A 22,617-nucleotide genomic window follows, 5' to 3' on the forward strand; every position below is an offset into this window, starting at 1 on the left:
GAAATCCTTTATTTAAAATAATGGTTTCTAAAATCAAAAAAAAGAACAACACGTTAAAAAAATAAACTAAGTTGCAATAAGAATTTGTAAAATTATCAAAGCTAGATTTAGCTTGAAAAAAGGTAAGCTGTCACCATAAACGCGCCCTTTGCCAACACTGCTGCCAGTGCATCGTGGACGTCCGAACCCTTTTTGTTTATTTATTGTTTTTATCGAGGGAAGGCATGCCAATTGTGGTGGTCACGGGTCTGCCGGCCAGCGGTAAGTCCACTCGGGCCCGCCAGCTGCGGGATCACTTCGTGGAGCGCGGCAGGAAGGTGCATCTGATCAGCGAAAATGAGGCAGTGCCAAAGGCTCTCTTTGGCAAGAATTCGCATGCCGGGGACTCACAAAAGGAGAAGGTGGTGCGCAGCGATCTCAAGTCGGAGGCCTCCCGGCATCTCAATAAGGAGGATCTGGTCATCCTGGACGCCGGCAACTACATCAAGGGTGAGCTCTAATTGAGATTCTACTCCGGGGTAAGGCTCTAAGTTGGAGATTTCCTTGCAGGCTATCGCTACGAACTGTACTGCATGACCAAGGCGTCCAGGACCACCCAGTGCACCCTGTTCTGCTGCATACCCCAGGAGCAGGCGTGGACCTTCAATGGCCAGCGGACGGAGGCGGATGAGTTGCCTGGGGGCAGCGAAACGGACCAGAAGGTGGACAACTCGAACGTGCCCTACACCCGCGAGACATTCGATGCCCTGTGCATGCGCTACGAGGAGCCACAGAGCAACAACCGCTGGGACAGTCCCCTGTTGGTGGTCCTGCCCGAGGACAAGCTTGATGTGGAGGCCGTCTACAAGGCTCTGTACGAGACGCAGCCCCTGCCGCCCAACCAGAGCACCCAGAATGTAAGCCTGAACAAATCTATACAAGATCAGCAGCAAGGCTCCCAACTAATGGCATTTCCCATCTTTTGCAGCCACCGTTGGGTGCGACCAACTACCTGTTCGAGCTGGACAACATCATGCAGTCGATCATCAAGGAGATCCTCGGCGCTGTCAAGATCAAGGCCTTCGGCCAGCTGCGCATCCCGGGGAGCAGTTGTCCCGTGAAGGTGGCCACCTCGATGAACGCCCTCCAGCTGAACCGCCTGCGCCAGAAGTTCATCACGAGCACGTGTCGTGCCAGCCAGACGGCGCCCACTCCGCTGGAGCAGGTGCCGCAGCTGTTTGTTCAGTTCATTAATGCCAACACGATCGGCTGCTAGCGCTGTGGTTGTGATTGTGGCATGACAAATGCAAGGGAGTCCTCAGGGTGTTTTGGAAAATATAAAAAAAACTTTAAAAATACATAGCTTGAATAATAATATTTCGTAATTATTTTTATTTTTTAATGGTGGTTTGGTTTACTTAAATATAGTCAAATGGTATAAAACAATGGACAGACTTTTGGCTGTTTTCTTAAAATTTTCAACTTTTCAATTTATGAACTAAAAGTTGTCTTCAATTTCTAAAGAGTGGGGAGGTGTCTCGACTTTTAGTCCTTCTTAGGGAAGGTGTCCCCGCTGTATTATTTTTTTGGTCAGATTTTTTGTTATGCTTATATCAAAAACTCTCAACATTCATGTACTTTTTAGTAGAAATAATAGTTGTCTCATTTATCAGCACCAGGTCAAGAAATTCGTTTCCTGTTGAAATTAAAAAAATGTTATGGGAAAAATGTATTTATTTTTTGTTTTATCAGCTTTTATAACACTTTTTACCAAAAAACACTTCAGGAAAAATCCTAAGAAAATGTAATTAATTTTTTCAAATGGCTTACAATGACGTAAAAATTAAAGAACATTTTTATTAAAACTACTTTTAAAAATTGATTGACTTTAAAATTAACGGTCGCTTAAGCAAAAACAAAAACAGAGGCAACGAACTTTTCTCTTTTGAAAGAGAAGCGTGATAGCTGAAGAATTCGCTCTGGGCGACTCTCTTAAGGCGCTTAAGAGAGCCGCTAAGAGGAGATTCTGCCTTCACACGCTCTCGAAGAGAACACCCGCACTTCTCTTCTACCGCCGCGCTGCAGCTCTGTTTTACATTCACCGTTCGACGTTCGCAGCGAGTTAGTCGCGCGCCCGGAAAGCAAACGCTTCGAAGACCAAACGCTGTTTCCGTTGTTGGTTCCTTGGTTCCACAAAAATAATAACAACAAAATCAAGAAATAACTTTTTTTTTACGTTTTTTGTTGCCTCAACAGAGTTTCTTTCACCACCAAAGATTGGATATATCAAATAAATTTAAGGGCCCCATCATCGCCCCCACTCTCTCCATCTCGCTCTAGCAGCAAAGTGCATTGTGTATATGTGTGTGTGTGTGTGTGCGACAATTTGACAAGTGCAACAACAAGCATTATTAAAAAATTTATATAAAAAAAAGGTCTAGAAAGACAACAACAAGAATACATATATTTACCTTCAAAGATCCTAAAAAAATTGGCTTTGTTTTTGTTTTCTGTGTGTGCGTGTGTGTGTGCGGCTCAAAAATGTAAAATGCATAATGCAACTTTGCAACTGACATTTTTTTAATACTATTTTTTATGTGTGTGCTCTGTTGCAGCTGACGTTTTCCCCACCCAAAAAATAATGCAAATATATAACTAAAAAGCCCCCTGAAAAAATCAACAGCTGCCAATCTTGAAATCTTGAATCAACAACCTTAAAACAAAACGAATGAAAATACACTAATGTGAAAACATTATCAGCTAAAGTGGTAATCAAAGGTGGTTTTCCAAAAGCCAAACCAAACCCCAAAAATACAAAAAAGAAGAAGCAGAGCCTGTGTCTTGCTGTGAGTGTGTTGCAAAAAAAAAAAGTGATTTAAGCCAACAGCAAGTCAACTTCTAACGTTAATCGAAGCATCGCTTGCTGGCAGAGCATGGATATCGCCCCAGTTCCATCACCACCATTATCGATATCCGTATCGCTTTCGGCTCCAGGATCAACGGTATTCGCAAACGCTGGCCATTAAAGAAGCGCCAGCCGAATGCCACAAAGATGCCACCGCTGCAACGGGACCAATTAAAGTGAGTACCCCTTATGTATCTCACTGGCAGGACACCCTACTAAATTTTAAAAAAAACTTCCCAATTTGTCACATTTTACTTTAAAATAACCCTAAGATACGATACTTACGTTACTTTAGGGGTAATGTTATATTATCTTACCCAAATTTGGGGATCTTATAGATCTGTATCTATCTTAGCTTGCATAAGAAACCATATTTACCAAATAGTTTTTCTAGAATTTGAAAACCCTAAAAGTTATTCCTGAGTTATGCTCATAAAAATATGAAGATTTAAGATTTAAAGACCAATCTCTTTATAGAATGATACATTCTTGAACAGAACTAAGAGAGATTTAAGCCTCTGTGATTTTAAACGTTTTATTTAGTATGAGAGATATAACTTTTTAAAAATTAAAACCAAACCTTTCTTTTAACTTATGTAGAACTTTGAAATTCCTAAAGATAGTCTCTTTTAGTATTTAAACCCAAGGGAATTATGATGCATGTGTTAGGGTGACCAGCATAACTCATAAATACTTAATGCCATAACCGAGGCTTTTCACCAAATCGCGCAACACTTTAATTACTAGCCAATAATCCGAATGATGGCATTATAATTGCGGTTTGAGAGTGGGTGTGGGTTAGCCAGCCCTATAGACTGCCATAGCTTAAGTTCAGCAGTTTAAGAGGGCGCGCTTAGTCACCGCGCCTTAAAGTTCACGGAGAGGGTGGTGACCAGGAACAGGGAACGTGGAACAGGGGCGGGGGCAGGGGGAGCGGCAGAAGCACATGTCAGAGCCCGGTTCGTTGGCCTGGCCGAGATAACTCGAAAAAAAAAACACCGAGTTCGAGTTCGCCGCTCTCTGTTTATGAATGAAACGCAACGAGGAAGCGCGCGCAAATTCAAAAAAGTAAAGAGAGAGAGAGAGGCGAAGAGAGTTGAGAGAAATTTTCAGAGAAATGCGGAACAGAAAAAAATTCCAAAAACAAAAAATGTGCGCTCTTACTCTCGGACTCTCTCTCTCTCTTTCGCTCTCTCTCTCTGCCGCTCTCTCGCTCGAGTTCATCGACCTTTGCTATTGAAATTTTTGGGAACGCACACACAGATACGAAATACGAACACGAATACGAAACGTTGCTTATTTACACATTGATAAACAATCGTTGATGCTGAATGTCGATGACTACGATTTTGATGCCACTAAAAATCGAATTATATCAACGACTTTACAAATGCCCTTCTCTTCTGGCCATTTCGCCCATTCGTTTTCCTTGCTTTCCATTAACTTCAATATGTGAATTCCGAAACCCGAATTGATGATAATGAACAAACTTCAAGAAAGGATGCGTTTTTGGGCAGAGATACAAAGATACACAGATACAAGATACATGACAAAGTTGTGTTAATTGTCCTTTTCTTCATTAAGTTGGTCATTTTGTGTTTATATGTTCATTATTAAATGATAATAGGCTTCATATAGAAATAAAATAATTAGAAAATCAGTATTTTGTTAAAATGCTTTTTGGAAGTTTACTAAAGTAGTCTATCCATTGGGAGCAGAGAAGGGGATCCAAAGTGCGGCGTTTTCCCCACCACAACTTTATTGGCTGGTTTCTTCTTCCTGATTGCCGATGTTTGTGTGTGTATGTGTTTGTGAGTAGCGGGTGGGTTGGCGAACGCACGATAACAACGCCTGGAACTTGGGGACTCTACACAGGGCGGTGGATCCGAGGGGGGTGGATCCAGAAAGAGGGTAAGAAGGGTGGGGGCTGGGGGCAGCGGTTAGGGTCTGGGCATTGGTATTGTTTTGTTTTTGCTCCCTGCTTCTTTGCATTACGACTGCCGCTTGTTACCAAGTCCCAAATGGCTCTACATTGGTGTATATGTATGGGGCACAGGGGTGTAGGCGGGAGTTTCTCAAGGGGGTTTTGAGATCCCAAGGGAACTCCTCATAGAATACGGCATCAGAATAATTAGATTAATTGCCCAGTTCATTGGGAATACTTATTTGCTACGATTAGTTACCAAGTTCTTACATTTTCGGATTGAAAATCTTTTTCTGACCCTTCCGGCCCCCCCCTCAAAACGCCGATCCCCCTGTGTGCGCCACTGGCGTTTTTGTGCAAGTGTGCGCTGTATCTGTGTGTGTTCGTGCGAGGCCAATGACCAAAAATGTAGTGACAAGGGCGTCAGAGAGATTCCAAAATTTTGTGTATATTTCGCCATTACAGCAAAGAAACAAGGAAGAACCCGTAAAAAAAAGGGGCAACGCTTTATTCTGGTTTTCTGTCTGTCTTTTTTGTTGTTTTCTTTTTTCCCGTGATGTTTTTCTTTTCGTAGATATTTCTGGCGAAGCAGTGGAACTTACCCTGTCCAGAGCAACCAAAACGTTGAAACCTTCAAAATCGGTTTCAATGTCATGTAACCCCCGTTTTACATGGCTCACACGTGCGAGAAAGAGACGGGCAGAGAGGGTGGCAAGGTTGGGAGGCAAAGGTTTTGGGCAAACACGCGAGATGGGTGGCCGATTAAGGGAAAATTTTGGGAAATGCCCATGCAGCCAATCCTGCATCCTGAATCCTGAATTCTGCCAGCTGTCAAATGTCGAACAAAACCTTCGGTGGAACATTTTCGAAAGCCCATAACTTGTTTCCTGGTACTGTGGAGTTGGAATAGAGAAGTTATCAAAGTCCAGACTTGAATGTTGTTAGGAAAAATGACGAAGGGTGTGTCGAAATATAAATGGGCAACTTCCAAAAAAAAGAAGAAGTTAAAAACAATTAATTCTCGAATCTTTCGTTTTGTTTTAAATCTTTATATTCCAAGTTTATCCATTTCTTATTTCGCATTTCATTTTGTAATGACTAATAATTGTCTCCGGATAAGACTCTGTATAAGGTTCCATTACTTAAAATATATAAATTTCCAAGCGAAGCTTGTTCTAAGTTTTCCTTTATGAAAGCTTTTGTTGCATACACACATGTGCGTGGCAACTTATTGTGGTTATCGCTTTTGTTTAATTTCATTTTGTTTCGATCCGATTCGTTTGGTTTCATTTTCTTTCGCCTTGCATTTTAATCAATGCCAATGAACTTGAAGTTTATTTAGCGCGTTACAGTATCTCCCCTGGCATAAGGTGCAATACCCACCTGAGAACTCCCTACGAAAACCTGAGAACTCCTTGCGTAAACATACTTATCAGTTCCGTTCCGTTCCGTTCCGTTTCGTTTCGTTTCGTTCCATTCCCCGTTCCCCATGGCCTATACCATACCATTTGGTTCACAGTTGCTTGATCCCAATCGAATCTTGGGTTAAGTTGAAAGGAATGAGAAGGAATTTTCCTTATCTTTAGTTTGCCATGGTACTTTTTTCATTTTGCCTTTTGATAGCTGTGACATATGCATAGGGATGGATGAGTGATGGAAGAAAGGGGCAAGAGAAAAAGGAGGGGTCTGTGAAGTCGGTACTAGCCATGCGTACATACGTAATGTAAAATTGCCCAGGGGTCAGTGCCTCGATAAAGTTCTTATTGTCTCCCTATCGCTTTCCCCCTCTCGCACTCTCTCCTTCTTTCTCCCTCTTTGTCACGCGCTTTCTATCCCTTAGTCATGATTACTAATTATGTGCTGTTGGATTGATTGCTTTCTTATTCATCAGCTTCCCTCCCTCATCAGGAAAAAACTCAAAACAATTCGAAATTGCATTAAAAAAGCTTGGGAATTATAATTTCCAATGAAGAAGAAGAAGAGAATTCTGTGTAACACCAAAATCGTATTACTTTCTAATTTGTCAAATAAATTTTTACACATTTCCGTTTCGTTTTGAGTGTTACACAAAAGCGATCTAAAATTTATGTTATTTATACAACCTTTTTCAGGAAAGTGATCCATAAACAGAGGATTTTTGTTGATATGCTCTTATTATAAAACGGGCGTCATTCGAAAGTTACGAAACGCCATGAGCGTATGTTCTTTGGAATTCAAAATCGACTTCCGCGTGGATTGCACTTTCCAAATACCTCGATGAATCATCTCGTTCGGGGTCACAATTGGACACCTTTTGTTCCAACCAATATGTGTTGGATTGGCCATGTGTATATGTACTTTAAGCTGGGCTGGCACTTTTCCTCTTAGCATTGTCTTTTTAGCGACTTTGGCAATTTCGACCGCTTTCTTTGGCCAACAGAAGAAATGGAATGATCACGTTGCGGCCTTTGGACTCGCGACCTAAAGATCGCATGCTTATGACGATCTGTCAGATAAGTCCTGACTAATGAGTTACGCCGGGGAATGCGTGGTATCTGCCGAGATCGAGTTCCAGATCCAATCCCATCCGATCTGATGGCTGCGATCTTTCGCTGCTGCCTTTTTAGCTTTTGGGCCATTTTACTCCGCCATTTCACTGCCATTTCATTTCTCCAATTTCTCCACTCGGTTGTTGACTTGTTCGAGTGCGGAATACGAAAAGCCATTACTCAGTTTGCCCTTTCCCAGCAAAGAGGTTTATTGGCTGTGGTTGCAGTACGAGTAGAGGCATTTTGAAATTTTGGTTTGCAAAGGTAAATATTTAAATAAATATATTAAAAAAGTTTAAGCAAATAGTTCGACTAAATATCTTTTAAAAATGAATTCCCTAAATAAACTAGTAGTTAATTATACATTTGGAAGTAACTTATAACGATGAAACATACCTCTATGTAACTTTAAGCATTTATGGAAATATATTTTCACCTTACATACATAATAATACATATGATACCTCAACTTATAACGTATTTGCAAATATGTTTCTGACTCTTATCGGAAGTTCGGGTTTCTCTTTTAATTTGTTGACTTTGTCTATGTTTTTTTTTGTGTAACTGGCGAACAGTAATAACAATTCGCCCACACACTAACACCCACACACACTCACGCAAAAGAGGCACATCTATGTGGGAATGGCAATGTGTGTGTAAATAGCAGAAATAGGTACAATGTTCGTCCAATGACCTTTTACTTTTACACTACTCCCATTACCATTCCGCCCTCTTGTGTGTTTCTGTGTTTTCGCCCATGCTTTCCCCCTTCGCTTGCTGTCTCTTTCACTCGACTCGATTTTCGAGCAGATATGGTTAAATTAGTCGGTTTTTGCGGAATTGCGTAATCCGTTCCAATAATGACGTCAATTCCAGCTCAAATGCAAATTGAACTGCATGCAAATGGAAAAAAAAATCTTTCCTCTCTTTCTCACACATATTCATAAGGTAAAAAAAGATATACGACAAAGATTTGGAAAAAAAGATACGAAAAAAATTCAAAAATGTTAAACGTCAAGTTTAAGTTGAAGTTGCTGCACACAGATACTCTCACGCACACACACACACACACACACGCGGAAAGCGCGCACAACGAACCAAAAGGAAAACAACAACAAAAAGGGCACGTTCAGTGTGAATGACCGCCAACTAACACACATTTGTGAGCGCGCTAAAACAAAAGCAGAAGCAAAATCAAAAGCAAAAAGCAAAGCCAAAAGCAAAAGACATAAAACCTCACAGCTGCGCTGCCAGCGTCGGCAGAGGAAGCAAAGCAGCATTGCACAGTGGCGCCAATTGACTTTTTTGTAGTAATAAATCATATTTCTCGAATCAATTGATTTAATTAAGAAAAATAAATGGGTTAATGCAGTTTTTGAAACAGAGAGTACTAATCACAGAAGTATACTTACAATTCATCAACGTCAAAATTTAAAAAAAAATTGAATTTTTAATTGTTGTATGTTTTTTAAGTAAATTTCTAAAAATTATTCCATAAAATTTATTTTTAAAATTAAAAATATATTAATATTAATTTCATGTCGAATGATATGCTTCCAAATTTTCTAGGCCAACATCACTAACTTGATTTATTGCACGTTTTGTGGTCCAAGGCGCCACTGTGCGTCGTCGGGGGCAGGCAACAACAACAGAAAAAACAACTAAAAAGTAAAAATACAGCGCAGCAGAAAGTTGCAGCCGTTGCACACCCAACACATGCGTCAATTGCATTTTATTCACAACATTTTTACTAATACAAATATTCCATTCGAATAAGGTGGAATTTATAAGTGTAGGGTTTACATTTCCTAGGTATGAAACCTACTTTTAGTTTAACAAGTAGCCTAGAAAACTGTCTTAAGTAAAGGTTGGCAATAATTTCCAAATCATTAAAAATATTTATTGGCCTATTAGATTTTTAAAAAGCGCGGCTTCATCCCAACAAAAAAACATTCAAATCAAAGAGCCAACTTATAGCGGACTATAAATGGAAGTTCGAAATCATTAATCAGAACTGACAAAAAAACACTGTAGGGTGGACCATTTTCACGGGGAAAGTGTGGCTATTCAGCTTTCCTGCAGTTACACACTTTGGTCGCCTGGACGGGCCATGGAGGCCATGGACTATGTGGAGCTCATTGGAACTGCCTGTTATTTCCACATTTGTGCTCACTGTACAGTCGGCAAAGTGGAGTGTTGCTGTAGTTCTTGTTGTTGTTGTAGTAGTTGTATTTGCCTTGCAAGAATAAATAAACAAGCCGCAAATAAGAACTACAACAACCACAGCGAGTACGAATAAAAATACAAATATAAAGAAAGAGGAGGAAAGAATAAAAACAACAACAACAACAACGTCGGAGAAGAAGAAAAAGAACCGGCAATGTCATTAAACCCTAAACAACAACAACAACAAAAGCTGAAACCAGAAGCGTTATGAAATAAAGAGCGAGAGAGCGAAACCGGCCGGTTGAAGAAAAAAAGCAGAAAAAACCAAAACCAAAACCCAAACAATTCTCTCTTACTCTCTCTTTCTCGCTCTCGCGATTCAGGTTGAACGACCGACCTAGCCATTTTGTATCTGTGTGTGCGCGCACTTGCGCCAGTGTTGGTGTGCCGTGGGGATCAAGTGAGTCATTTTTTTTTTATTACTTTTGATTTGATTTCGTTTGTTTGCCTGCTTTTGGGTCCGCGCTTTTAACCTGCGATTGTTGCCCTTTTTTGAGTTTACCTTTCGTTGGCTACTTCGATTTTTGTGTGCACTTCCTTGTTGATCGCTGCTGCCGCCGCATCCACACACACACACATTCCTTCGCCGCTGCTTTGCATTCGTGCGAATAAGATATTCTTTGTGCGCTTATCATAGATGGAAAGCAGTGCGAAAAGTACGTATGCTCCATGGGGTGGACCAATTGATTAATAGTAAGTCCCTGCTATAATGCACACCTTTTGATTTAGAAGATACATTTTAAAAATGATTTATAAATAGGAAATGAAGGTCGGCACAAAAATCCCTATAGGCTTCAACATGGCGTATGAGTGATATTATTGGAATACCAACTATACAACCCAAAACTTATCAATGCTTGGCTTTAGATAGCCACCCAGTTCCACCCCAATGTTCCCCCACACACATTAACAACAAAGATCCGCGGTTCTCTCTCTCTTTCAGCCAGCTATTTTGCCATCTCGCTCGCTCTTTGCACGCATGTTGACCTTGACTGTGACTTTCATAAAATTGGTCGTCGCTGTTTTTGCTGTTGTTGCCGCGCTCTTGAGCTTTGTCATTGATGTTGTTGCTGTTGCTCTTTCTTTAGTCGCTTATGAACTTAATTCGGTTCTTTGAATACGTATGTATTTGGAGCACATAGAACTAAATTTTAAAAAAACTAAAAATGTACTCGCACCGATTCCGTTAGTCTGCTGCTTATGGCCTTATCTTTTGGCCATTTTCAGCGAAATTTCTCACAACGCATACTTCCTGCCCCAAAAAGAAATCTCATGATCGTAACTATATAATTAAGACCTCTGATTGATGTGTTTGGCAATGAAAAGAGTTGCTAGCTGGATGGGTCATAATTCTTTTATTTAAGATATATAAATATAAATGTATATATAACGCGTTCATCCAAAAAAAAAGTAGGAAATGATTTCCTCTTCTGTTTCTGGAGGAAATCATTCATCCAAAAAAAAAGTTCGAAATGATTTCCTCTTCTGTTTCTGGAGGAAATCATTTGGAATAGTTAGGTCCCTTGGCCAAATTAAGCCAATCTCCCTTTTTTAGTGTTTCAGTATCAGTACACGCATCCAGTATTTTCTGTAAAGAGAAAATTAAGGTAATCAAATTAAATACATTTTTATAAAGTGATTAAAATTATAATATAAGAGCTGTATCTATTCTTAAATAGTAGTAAGAGACCAACAAATAACGATTTAATACTAATACAAGACAATGTGTCATTTTTATAGGACATTTTATGGTAACTTAACTTAAATTTCCTATTTTTTTACCAATGGTCAACAAACGATTTCTAGCCTTTTTCCACTTGCCAATTGTAAGCACACTCACACGCTTTCGGTCCCCCACACTATCACACAAAACCCATACAAACACCTAGATTTCGGCAAGCTCGAAAGTCAAAACCTAAAAAAAAAACAGATTTCTGCTGCGCGCTTTCTATGCGAAAGTTCACTGAACTTGCCCTCCATAACCGAAAGCCAAATAAAACGGAAAAAGATGGCAAAGCGAAATGGCTAATAAGATGGAGCTGGCTAGAGCGAGACAGGGCTAGCGAGTGGGTGGGTGGTGTTGGCAAAGATAGGGTGGTGGAAGTGGCCAAGAGGGGTAATGGGGGGTGGCCAACGCATTTGCTCAGCGGTGCGCATCAATTTCGAGTTCAATGTCAAACCACAAAAACGACAACGCCGCAGTCGCAGTCGCAGTCGCTGCCTCTGCCGACGTCAAAGACAAAGGCGTAGGGAAAGGGCAGGGGCGGGGTCAGGGGGATGTCACGCGTCAAAGGAAAGCATTAAATTTTGGCCTCTTCGCAAACACGCACCGCAAAACCACCTTTGTGCATCAATCTCTTAATTTGTTGTACTAAATTCCAAGTTATTTCCTTACTAATCACTTTTGCTTAAGATTTAATCAAGAAAATTGTTAGACAAAATTTAGGCCATTTAATTGTGGGGTAATAATTAAAAAACAGGTTGGAAAGTGGTAGTGACTATAGGAAAATGGACATTCCAATGCAAATAAATAAAACAATTTTTAGCCAAAAACTTGGAAAAGTTAGTGGTCAATTTGAAGATATGTATATTTCTAACCAAATTTCAAAACTCATTCAATTTCAATGGGAATTTCAGTTGGAAGTGGAACGCAAAAGGTGGCGCTGTGGAATGTATCTTGCAGATTGTGGACTGTCGGCAGCGCTGCCAGCTGCGACGTCGACGTTAACATTGCCCGGAGGGCGTTAAACTTCACGGTCATGGCTTTTTCCTTCTTGTTCTCCCTGCTCCCTGTTCCCCCTCCCCTCCCCTCCCCCAACCGCACTCTCCCCACGCTTTCTCTCTCTCTCCCTCTCTCTGCGTGTGATTGATTGTGACGCATTGCTGACCACTACGCACTCTCCTAGATTCTCCGTCCGCCCACTCCCCCCACTCGGCTATCTTCCTCCTTTTCTCCCACTCCCACTCCCCCTTTCCCCCACCCTCTTTCACACTTGCTGGAGGAGGCGAATGACCGATAAAAGCTAACCACGCGCCAATCATCCGACTGATAAACCAGGCGACAGCGAACAGTGAAGAAAATGGCAGGAATGAGCAGAAAGAGGGGGGCGGGCGAAGAAGGGGGCAGGGAGTGTTAAAGGCCTAGAAGAATCAGATACCAAAAGTTACTGTTGCCTAGTGAACAGAAACATTGACCGATTACCAATTCCCAAATCAAACACAAGCCATCGAAAACTTATGTAAGGAAATCCTCGAATAAAAGAACTAACTAACTTTTCTGATTGCTTAGTTATGATTATGACCTCATAGAATTGAATAATTGATTGAAGTATCTTTTTAAAGTAACATTGGAACCGACTAAAACGAAAGATTACGAACAGCAAAACTAACCGATCTTAGTTTTAACACAAGCCATCCAAAACTTATGCAAACCTCCTTAACAATATAGAGTTTGGAAGAAATATACCCAGTTACTTTAGATCCTAACTATTCTGATTGCTTAGTTATGATTATGACCTCATGGAATTGAACAATTCATTGAAGCATCTTTTTAAAGCCACATTGGAACCGACAAAAACGAAAGATTACGAACAGCAATACTAACCGATATTAATTTTAACACAAGCCATCTAAAACTTATGCAAACCTCCTTAGCAATATAGAGTTTGGAAGAAATATACCCAGTTACTTTAGATCCTAACTATTCTGATTGCTTAGTTATGATTATGATCTCATAGAATTGAATAATTCATTAAAGTTTCTTTTTAATACAACATTGAACCGACAAAATCGATAGATTCTAAAACAAGCCATCCAAAACTTATGTAAGTAAACCCTCACAAATGAAATTCTTACCCATAAGGTAATAATTGTTTGGGAAAACCAATGTATAAGTTAGTCAATCCTTAACAATGTAGAGTTTGGATGAAATATATACAGCTACTTTGGTTCCTAACTTTTCTGATGGCTTTGATATTATTATGACCTCATAGAATTGAATAATTCATTAATTTATCCTATCAACGATAGGATAAACTGTGATATGCAGAAGGTGCATCAAAGTATAACTTTCGTTGATGCAAAATAACATGAGCAACGGCAACAGACACAAGTGGCTGGAGTATCCCAGGCGCGAATAACTCGATAACTTCACTTTAAAACGTGTCGCAAACTGCAGATTGCAATTAACATTAACTGGGGTTGGCTGGTGCTGGGTTCCGCCGTAATAGGTGGTTTGCATTGGCTCGGGACCAGAAAAGAGCGGAGCAAAGCGGACCCGTGTCCGTGTCCGTGCCCGTGCCCGTCGAGCATTCAACCCTAACCTCAGACAATGTTGAACTATGCACCAACACACGGGCAGAGGCAGAGGCAGAGTGCATCGGCGGCAGCGGCAGCGGCATCAGCCCTACATTTCGCTTCCCCTAAATACAAAAAAAAAAAAAGCTGAATAAATGGGAATACAAAAAGCAGCGGCAACAATGGGCGGGTTGGGGGTGGGGGGTAGGTGCCCCAAGGGAAGAGGAAGAGCGGCAGCGGCAACGGCAATCGGGAATGCCCTGTTGCCACATTACGTCACGAAGGAGCGACAGAGAGGGGGCGAACGAGGAAGGAAAGGAAAGGCCAACGACCAGCACACATTTCAGGCCGCAAAAAGGAGCGATAGAGGGAGGGGGGTAGGGGGAGGGGTTCTCAATGTAGGGAGCGCACCGACGACCCTCGTCAACAGACAAGGGCCGGTCACGAACGGGAGCGAGCGAGACAGACAGCGCGCGCTGCCGAGTTCAACAACCTTCGGCGACCCTGAGAAGAGGTCAGCAACCCCTACGAAGTATTACGAGCCTGTGTGCGTGTGTGTTCGAGTGTATGGGTCCTAAAGAGAGAGAGCTCTCTCGCTCTTTGACAAACACACGGAAGGAATGGAGGGAAGGTGAGCATTAGGGTGGTGCGTGCTTCAGATTCTTTTAATTTAGGTTCCTTGATAAATAAATTTATGCATACAGGATATGAATTGGGCGAAGCTTCCTAGCAAATAACTTGTTAATCCATATAATAATCGTTAAATAACTAATTTATTGAAGGGTAAATTGTAAATGCGTTTATCCTGGCAAAAAGGATAAACGCATTTACAATTTTTAAAAGTCGTATGTCTGTAGAATAGAATGTTATTAAGATCATTTCTGCATCAATAAATATTTTATTATTATTGTAATAATATTATATTGGATCGGCAGGACAAGGCTATCCACGACAAAGGTCCACCCTAACGAGCAACATCTAGAGCGAGAGGGCTATAGGGAAGCAGAGAGAGAGAGAGAGAGAGAGAGAGAGGAACAGATGGGGAGCAAGCGGAGGAGCCAACTTCTGCTTCTACGTCTGGGGGTAGGCAAACTTTGGATGCGTTTGCGTTTGTTTTTTGCCGGTCGTTGCCCGAGAACGTTGGCGTCCCATCGTCCGACGTCACCGTCCGACGTCGGCGTCCCAACTTTGGGGTCGTTGGTGGTCGTTATCCTATATACCGAGAAAAATCTATTTTTATTTGCATTCGCCCGGTTGGCTTTGCCTTTAGTGCTTTGCTGTGTGCTCTCCGTCTAGTTTCAGGGAGGGGGTGTTTGGGTTTTCCTTCCTTTTTTTCAAGAGGGAGGGGGGCAAATCGGGATCAGGGTGGCGGATATGTCCCACAGGATGAACCTGCCCTCGGCCAACTGTTGTTGCACTTGCCTCGGGGATGGGGTTCGATTGGATTGGCCTGCCTGGAAACAGGTTTTGCAACAGCGCTATTGGGTGCTCGGAAAAAGTCCAGTGACATTAAAGGTTCTTTCGATGTTATAACATGGTTTGATTTTCAATTAATTGTTTGATCTTTAAACGGTTGTAAATGGGGATTTAAAATTAAAATATAAAAATGTATAATCCTTAGCGCTGTCTTCATATACTGAATCACATTCTTTTATTTGGTCATTAATTCAGGGAACTTTTTTGCTTGGCACATCTATAAATGTAACTTTAGTAAATTTATGATTACTTGAATCCGAAACTAACAACATTCCTTGGTTTCTTCTAATGGCACCCCCCTTTTCTTCTTCGGTTTCTATTTTCCTAGCCGTCTGCGATCGCCAGACTTTGCAGTTCATTTTGTTTTCGTTTTGCAACCGACTTCTCTTCATTTTCTATTTATTTTTTCTCCTCTTCGTTTTCCTGGTGATGCCTGGCCCCACTGCATTGCGTTACATATTCTTCCGCATTTTTGCAGTTGCCACAGAGATGAAGTGCATGTTCAATATGGTAAGCCCATATAAAAAACCTCTGCTGTTTACTGTGGCAACTGGATCGAAATATTCGAGACATATTTCTTTTTAATCGCAACTAAGTCAATATTTAATTTGAAATTATGTCAACATATTAGGATTTCCGAGTTGAAATCACGGTGTGATTTAACTTTCCGGGAATGTACTGCACTAAGAGGAAGAGACTGAGGGATAGAATTCCAAGCAATGACCCCACATTTGTGGCGAGCGGAGAAAGCAGGTGCCAAGATTGTACAAGTGGGCGTTGTAATAACAATAAGGGACATACCCCGTCTAGGGGAAAATAAAAAGAAACATAATAAATCTAAATGGCAAAAATTCCATGCTATCAGCAAAACTATAAATTAAATATGAGTATAAATTAAATAAGACCATATAACTATAGCTGAACATACTTGCTAGTTCATAATTTAAATTATATTTTGGACCTTCATAAAAAAAATTTAAAATTTAAAGACGTTCAATATGGTGAGATTAAAAGTTTACATTTGTATTCATTTTTAAATTAATAATTAAGCAAAGATACACCCTAAATTTAACAAATATCCAAAGTACAAAGAAAACTTAAAAAAAAAGGAAAAAACAAATTAACAAATCACAACAAATGCATCAAAACGGAAAAGTAGTAAAAAGAGGAGGCCACAAATGCATGTGTGTCCATGAAACGTACTTTGTTGACCTTTCGCTGCCGCTGCGCTGCCTCGGCGCACACAACCATACAAAAACAACACATACAAATATCGTTGGGGTTAATGAAACCGATTGACACACAAACAACGCAACAACAACTTGCCCTAAGAAAAGAGACTCGCTCTTTGAGTTCAAAGAGAGAAAAGCGAACAACTAAGAGAGTGCATTTTAAGAGATGCTATTATTTTCTAAGAGAACCATCAAAACAAAGGCAGTGCGCCATCTAGCGTAGAAACTCAACTATTAGCTGGCGCCATCTGCCATCCGCGGTCATCAAACATAAAGTGCGCTGCGGGTTGGGGTATCGGCTAAAGGCAAATTCATGACAGCAACCAAAGAAACTAAAGTTTTTCAGTAACTCCCACATATTGATAAGCATCTAAAATTACATATATTTTAATTAAAACTAAAAAAAAAACCCTTTCTTTTCCTCTCTTTGCAGCCACCAACATTTTGTGCTTTTGCAAAGTCAACCTGTCAATGAGAAAATTGACGGCCTTGATATAAACATTATTAAACCATCTACTATAGATAGACTATATAGATATAGATCGACTATAAATCCAACCACAAATCCAAAAGTTCGAACTAAAGACCGATTTAAGACTAGCAGCAACGCCATAAATAATTTCCAAAGTGGGAGTAACGTGAGGTGAGTTAAAAAAAAGCTATTGCTTCAATTCATTTTTCAAATGGAAAGCTTAACGTAAGTTAATAGATTGACTTTGAAATCGGTGATATTTAGTCAAGATAAGTAATGTGTATTACCGTTTATAAATTAATAGATATGAAAACATTCATAATATTGAATATGAAAAATAAATTATTTTATGGCTATACCGATTGATTAATATTATTTTGGATTTTTATGACAGTTATTTCAACAGTTATATTGTTCTAAAAATTGTTCACTGATTTTTTTCAACTGACTCACCTGTAATTGGAGTTTCCTGCCTTTTGAATTTGGTCAGCTGGCAGAACTAGAGCTTGGGGCTCTTTCTAGAATCTAGAAGTGTGGGGGGTGCAGATAGCCCCAGGCGCGCTCCCTGAAGGCTTGGTAAACGACAATGGTGTACCTGCTGGGCTTGAACCAAAAGCCATTCTTCAGACCGATCTGTGGAATGGAAGTTACTCAATATAAGATAAACCACAATGTAACCACACAAGCTTACGTGCTCGAACTGCGGCACGCGGTGGTTATCCTTGCCGGAGAACTTCTTGAAGATGCGATACGCCTGGATCAAACCAAATAGTCCCTGAATCATAAGGAGAAACAGCTCGAAGGCGTAGATGAGCTGCATAATCTGGTTCAGATAGACCAGGATGCGCCAGGTGTTGAACGTCTCGGCGATGGTGAGGACCTGGTCGTTATAGGCGATCCAAGTGTCGCTGACGAACAAATAAAATCCGGCCTTCAGGCGTAGAATGTACGGCAAAAGATTGATACAGTAGATATTAAGATTGACGGGCACCTCCAGATCTGGCCCCTCCTCGCGGCGAACTCTCATTTTACATTGCTCTGGACTCTCCATGGTCAGCATGCTGATCAGCGGTATAATGGCGCCAATGCAGGAGCGGATCGCCACCCGCAACACATTGCCGGTGAAGGTCAGGGTTAGACGACGACGCTTCAAAAAACAGAAGATACCTGTCTGTTCCCAATGAGCCGGAAATTCAATGCGTGGCCCCAGCTCCATGATGCTTGGCACCAGGACGAGGGCCAGATAGAGTAGCACGATGCCCACGTTGGCGCCGATGGTCGACTTGGTGCGTTGGGCCAAATCGTGGAAAAAACTATTCATCGTCGGCGGAGGCATGTTCCTCAGGCGTCGGGTGCGACTCATTGAGTTCCTCCTGGCCGGAGCACTACGGCTGCGGTTCATCCGCTCCCGGTTGACCACGGCCGTCACCGAGCTCGAACGCATGGGCAGAAGGTCCGGCGACTCCTGTACCATTGCCATCCAATCATCCCCGTCCTCGCGGCGGGCCACATCTCCGGCTGCTCCCTCGTCGATGTTGTTCCGGTTGCCCTGGCGGGACTGGCGACATGAGGTCATCTTCCTGTATAAATCTGTCTTTTACGAAAGTGGTTGCGGCTGCGCAAATAGTTGGCGAATCTGTACTAAGCAAGCTTCGTTTTTTCGGGGAACACCACAAATTTACAGCGAACTGTGTCTGAATCCACGTGTTTCTAAAATGACAGCAAAGCAAGAGCACACAGTTATTACACCTTCAAATGCATTAAAAGTCTTGCACTCCACACGAGAGCTCACTTTTTATATTAACTTCACTTTACTAAATTGAAGATCTTTAATGAAGCGTAAAAAAAGGCAAGTTGTCGAAAGAAGAGCGAGTTGTGGAATGAAAGAACGAAAAAGTTAGAATGACAAGCATTTTTTAGGGCTGCCAAATGACAGTTGCAGTGTTGCCACCTAGTCTAAAGAAATAGTTTTTCTTATGCAGCAGAAGCAGAATATAAAATGGAATGTAGGAAGGAAAGAAAAAAGAAAAGAAAAGACAAAAAATGAGGAAAGAAAGAATATAGGAAGGAAGACGAAAGAAAAGGGGAAAGAATAAAAGCAGGAAAGGATTGCCAAATGACAGCTTTAGTATTGCCTCCAAGTCTGTGTAATAATTTTTCAATAATGTAAGAAAAGTGAAGCATAACGAAAATGAGCAGCACGTTTTATGTAGTACATTTGTATGTGTGTATATACAACCTAAAATATAAAACACAAGCCACAAATAAAAATGAGCACTTTTTTGGATAGAGAACTTAATTTTAAGTGGAATGTAGGAAGAAAATAGGAAGGCATGTAAAAAAAAGGAAAGAAAAAAAAAGGAAAGAAAGAAAAAAGATGGAAAGAAAAAAAGGACAGAAAGAAAAAAGGAAAGAAAAAAGGAAGGATAGAATAAAGATGGAAGGAAAGAAAAAAAGATGGAAAGAAAGAAAAAAAGAAGGAAAGGAAAAAAAAAGAAGAGAGAAAAAAGAAGGAAAAAAGAAAGGAATGAAAATATGAATATGAATATGAAAATAGTTATTCTTATACAGCAGGGTTTTAATTTAAAATTGAATGTAAAAAAGAGGAAGCAAGAAAGAGCGAAGGAAAAGGAAGAAAAAAATGCCATATAAGAGCTTTAGTGTGGCCAAATTGTAATACAAAACAAAAATTAGCAACAAAATCCAAATGCAAGACAACAAAAATTAGCATTAATTTAAAATGGAATATAGGAAGAAAGAAGGAAAGAAAGGAAAAGAAAGAAAGGATTGCTAGACGCCATCTTTAGAATTTCCTTATATTGAGCAACCCTGAACAATTTTGCTTCAAACGTCAAAGTTATGAAAAGATTTTCTTTTTCACGTGTAGCCTCATAAATATGCAATGCCAGGAGGCGAGACGCCAGAAGGCGGTGCAATGGGTGGTGGCTCTGCCCCCTGTCGCCGCCTCTTGAGGCACACTCTAAAGTCCGTGACTTCGATGGGTGGCGACGTCATTTCCACATCGTCCCGTCCCCCACTGAACTTTTATGTAAGGCCGCCCCAAACCAGGCGCAGGAAGCACCACCCATTGCACCGCCACCCACCAGGGGCTGCTGTCCTTCAGTCTGCGAGTGCAACGAACGCTGCCCTTTAACCTACATAGCACACATACCTGAGGGGTTTCCACTTTGTGATGCGGTTGTATAGTTTTTTTTTTTTCACTAGATTTTGAATTTATTTTTCACTTGATTTTGTTTCACTTGCTTTGTGGAGAAGAGATCTGACCCCCAAGGGTTTTTAGATCGAACTGAACTATGCTACGGGCAGCGTCACAAATGAAAGCTAAATATGCCTAATCATGGCTAACGTGATTGGTTGGCTAGGACCTAAATCTATAAGCTGGTATTTATTCAAAAACGGAAGACAGCAGTATTAATTAGTGTTGAATTACGCATATCATGGTAACATTAATAAGTTTTTAGAAGAATTCCTTTAAAATGTGATTTTTTATCTGTACTGTTCACAGGCATGCAATTTGTTTAATTTATATAATGTACTATGTATAAACCTGTACCTGTTATATTTTTCATACAAATATATAAAAAACTTTGTTTGACTTTATGTAATAAATACTCGTATCATTAATAATGTTACAATTTAACAAAAAATGACCAGCCAAAAAGTATGTATTATAAAAGTATTAAATGGTTAAAACTAAACTTATAAAACTATAACTGATTAGGGCTAAAATAAACTATTTTATTTAATTTTATGAAAAATTGGGCGCGTTCAGCAGAACAACATGATACCTGATCGCTGATAAGATTCTTACGATAGTTCTGCTGAACGCACATGATTACTAATCATGACGCAAAAAGCGTAAACATATTATTATTATCATTAACAATAAGTGAAATATCAAAAAGAATTAACAGAATTATTATTATAAAACCATTAATGTTTTAATAAATAAAATTTGTTTATAAAGTGATTGATAAGTAACGTATGACCAATTTAAAAACATTAACAATTTTTTTGGAGCAGTCTTTGAAGTAACATATTATGTATGTACATATATGTTTTTTTTTATATATATTTTTTATTTTTTAATAATAGGTGCAATCATAAGAATTTCTTTATTAGTGATTCTGTGCATTACACACTTCTAATTGAAAGCTATTCTTGGCCCCTGGTGTAAATACACATAATTTATTATTTATTATGTTTAGTGTCTCAAGTTACTTGGACTTGGGGAAGTTCCAGTGGGGAATTTCGACTATGTATATGCCCATTAATACATCTGCATGCGCCTATTACGCCATCGACAAAGAACAACAACAACAACAACAACAACAACAAAAACAGCAATAACAATAATGGCAGAACAAAAACAACTGCAGCACGGCGGCGACTGAAATATCTTCATGTTCATCGTCGCGTCGCCGTCGCCATATTGAAAGGGGGCTGGGGGTGGTGGAAAGGGGGCTGGGGGTGGTGGAAAGGGGGCTGGGGGTGGTGGAAAGGGGGTGGGGCAGGCGGTGGGCGGTGGGCGATGGGCGATGGGCGCCAACGACTTTGCCTTAGCTTCTATTTACATTTCGAAGCTCTGCCAGCTGCAGCGCTGCCAGCGTCGCTGCCGACGCCGCAGTCGCCGACGAAAGCGAAAGGCCATTGTCCGGAATTTTGTTGACCTACTAAGGCGGAGGCAGAATGTAAAGTACGGCTACACTGTCATTGCCGTTTCGAAGTCGACTGCACGCAAAAAAAAATCTATGAGAAATGAACTGTTTTGTTTAATTATTATTTTAAAAATAGATAACACCTACAAAAATAGTAGGTTACCCATGCAATTTGTTGTTTTACAAAATCATTTTTTTTATCATTTTTATTTGTATTATTATTCCTGATACTTATTTAATCGGATGTTACTTTGAGACACATACTTTTCACAATAACTTAATTAGTTAGAAACAGTTTTGCTACGATTTCAATAGTGATGTCAGTAGTAATTTGTCCAAGGAATAAAACAACAAAATACATGATAATTTCATAAAAAGTTTCCACTATTTTAATTGCTAAATTATATTTAATGACCCAAAAAAAAGCAACACAATCCAAACAAATTTTGGAAAATATTTTATTGAAATTTTTCTATGTTGATCTTACATAGTTTTGTTGTGTGTCGACTGAGAGCGCAAAAAGCTGGAGAGAGGCAAAAGCTCGCTCTCCTGGTTCTGCATGCTAAAAGTTTCACTATAGTTCGGGCAGCCAAAAATACAGTAGTCCCTGATAAACACAAAAAAACACTTTTTTTAAATGCCTAATTTTTCAGAAAGTTCATTGATGGGCCCCTCTTTTATACCTAATATTTAAAATTCCAAAATGAAATAGTTTGTCTTCTGGCCATCTTAAACATTTTTGAGTTCTAAGCAACAAACTTACAATGGTTAATCAATATTAGAAACATTTCTGAAAATTTTGCACATCAAAATCGAGTTTAGTTCTACAAAATATTTCTTTCGCTGAAAAATAGGCTACATTTATTGTTCTTTAAAAAACGTAGCCTACATCTTAGGGAC

General features: G+C 40.1%; 2 protein-coding genes across 3 annotated transcripts; one reads left to right on the forward strand and one right to left on the reverse strand.

Annotated features, from left to right (window-relative positions):
* The first annotated feature begins 154 nt into the window (after nucleotides 1-154).
* Nucleotides 155-1,335, forward strand: LOC108016662 (protein KTI12 homolog). Its single transcript, XM_017083373.4, has 3 exons — nucleotides 155-489; nucleotides 550-896; nucleotides 968-1,335. The coding sequence occupies exons 1-3, from the start codon at nucleotides 225-227 to the stop codon at nucleotides 1,253-1,255; spliced, it is 900 nt and encodes a 299-aa protein (XP_016938862.2). The 5' UTR covers nucleotides 155-224; the 3' UTR covers nucleotides 1,256-1,335.
* A 16,156-nt stretch (nucleotides 1,336-17,491) lies between these two features.
* On the reverse strand, nucleotides 17,492-20,368 carry LOC108016969 (uncharacterized). Of its 2 annotated transcripts, none has more exons than XM_017083910.4 (3): nucleotides 20,211-20,368; nucleotides 17,730-18,748; nucleotides 17,492-17,671 (listed from the first exon to the last, which is right to left on the reverse strand). In XM_017083910.4, the coding sequence occupies exons 2-3, from the start codon at nucleotides 18,612-18,614 to the stop codon at nucleotides 17,564-17,566; spliced, it is 993 nt and encodes a 330-aa protein (XP_016939399.2). In that variant the 5' UTR covers nucleotides 18,615-18,748; nucleotides 20,211-20,368; the 3' UTR covers nucleotides 17,492-17,563. The 2 variants fall into 2 exon arrangements, with proteins under 2 accessions (XP_016939399.2, XP_036676810.2); XM_036820915.3 differs by lacking the exon at nucleotides 20,211-20,368 and adding an exon at nucleotides 18,831-18,958.
* Nucleotides 20,369-22,617: the final 2,249 nt, after the last annotated feature.

The sequence above is a fragment of the Drosophila suzukii genome, chromosome X, assembly GCF_043229965.1.
Source record: "Drosophila suzukii chromosome X, CBGP_Dsuzu_IsoJpt1.0, whole genome shotgun sequence".
Taxonomy (NCBI): domain Eukaryota; kingdom Metazoa; phylum Arthropoda; class Insecta; order Diptera; family Drosophilidae; genus Drosophila; species Drosophila suzukii.

What these genes read in the sequence shown, in the direction of transcription:
- LOC108016969 (XM_017083910.4), bottom strand. Translation starts at nt 18,614, where the DNA reads ATGACCTCATGTCGCCAGTCCCGCCAGGGCAACCGGAACAACATCGAC. An exon ending in GCGTGCCGCAGTTCGAGCAC is followed by an intron (nt 17,672 to 17,729) that starts GTAAGCTTGTGT and finishes TCCATTCCACAG; the next exon opens with ATCGGTCTGAAGAATGGCTT.
- LOC108016662 (XM_017083373.4), top strand. Translation starts at nt 225, where the DNA reads ATGCCAATTGTGGTGGTCACGGGTCTGCCGGCCAGCGGTAAGTCCACT. An exon ending in CGCCGGCAACTACATCAAGG is followed by an intron (nt 490 to 549) that starts GTGAGCTCTAAT and finishes ATTTCCTTGCAG; the next exon opens with GCTATCGCTACGAACTGTAC. An exon ending in CCAACCAGAGCACCCAGAAT is followed by an intron (nt 897 to 967) that starts GTAAGCCTGAAC and finishes CATCTTTTGCAG; the next exon opens with CCACCGTTGGGTGCGACCAA.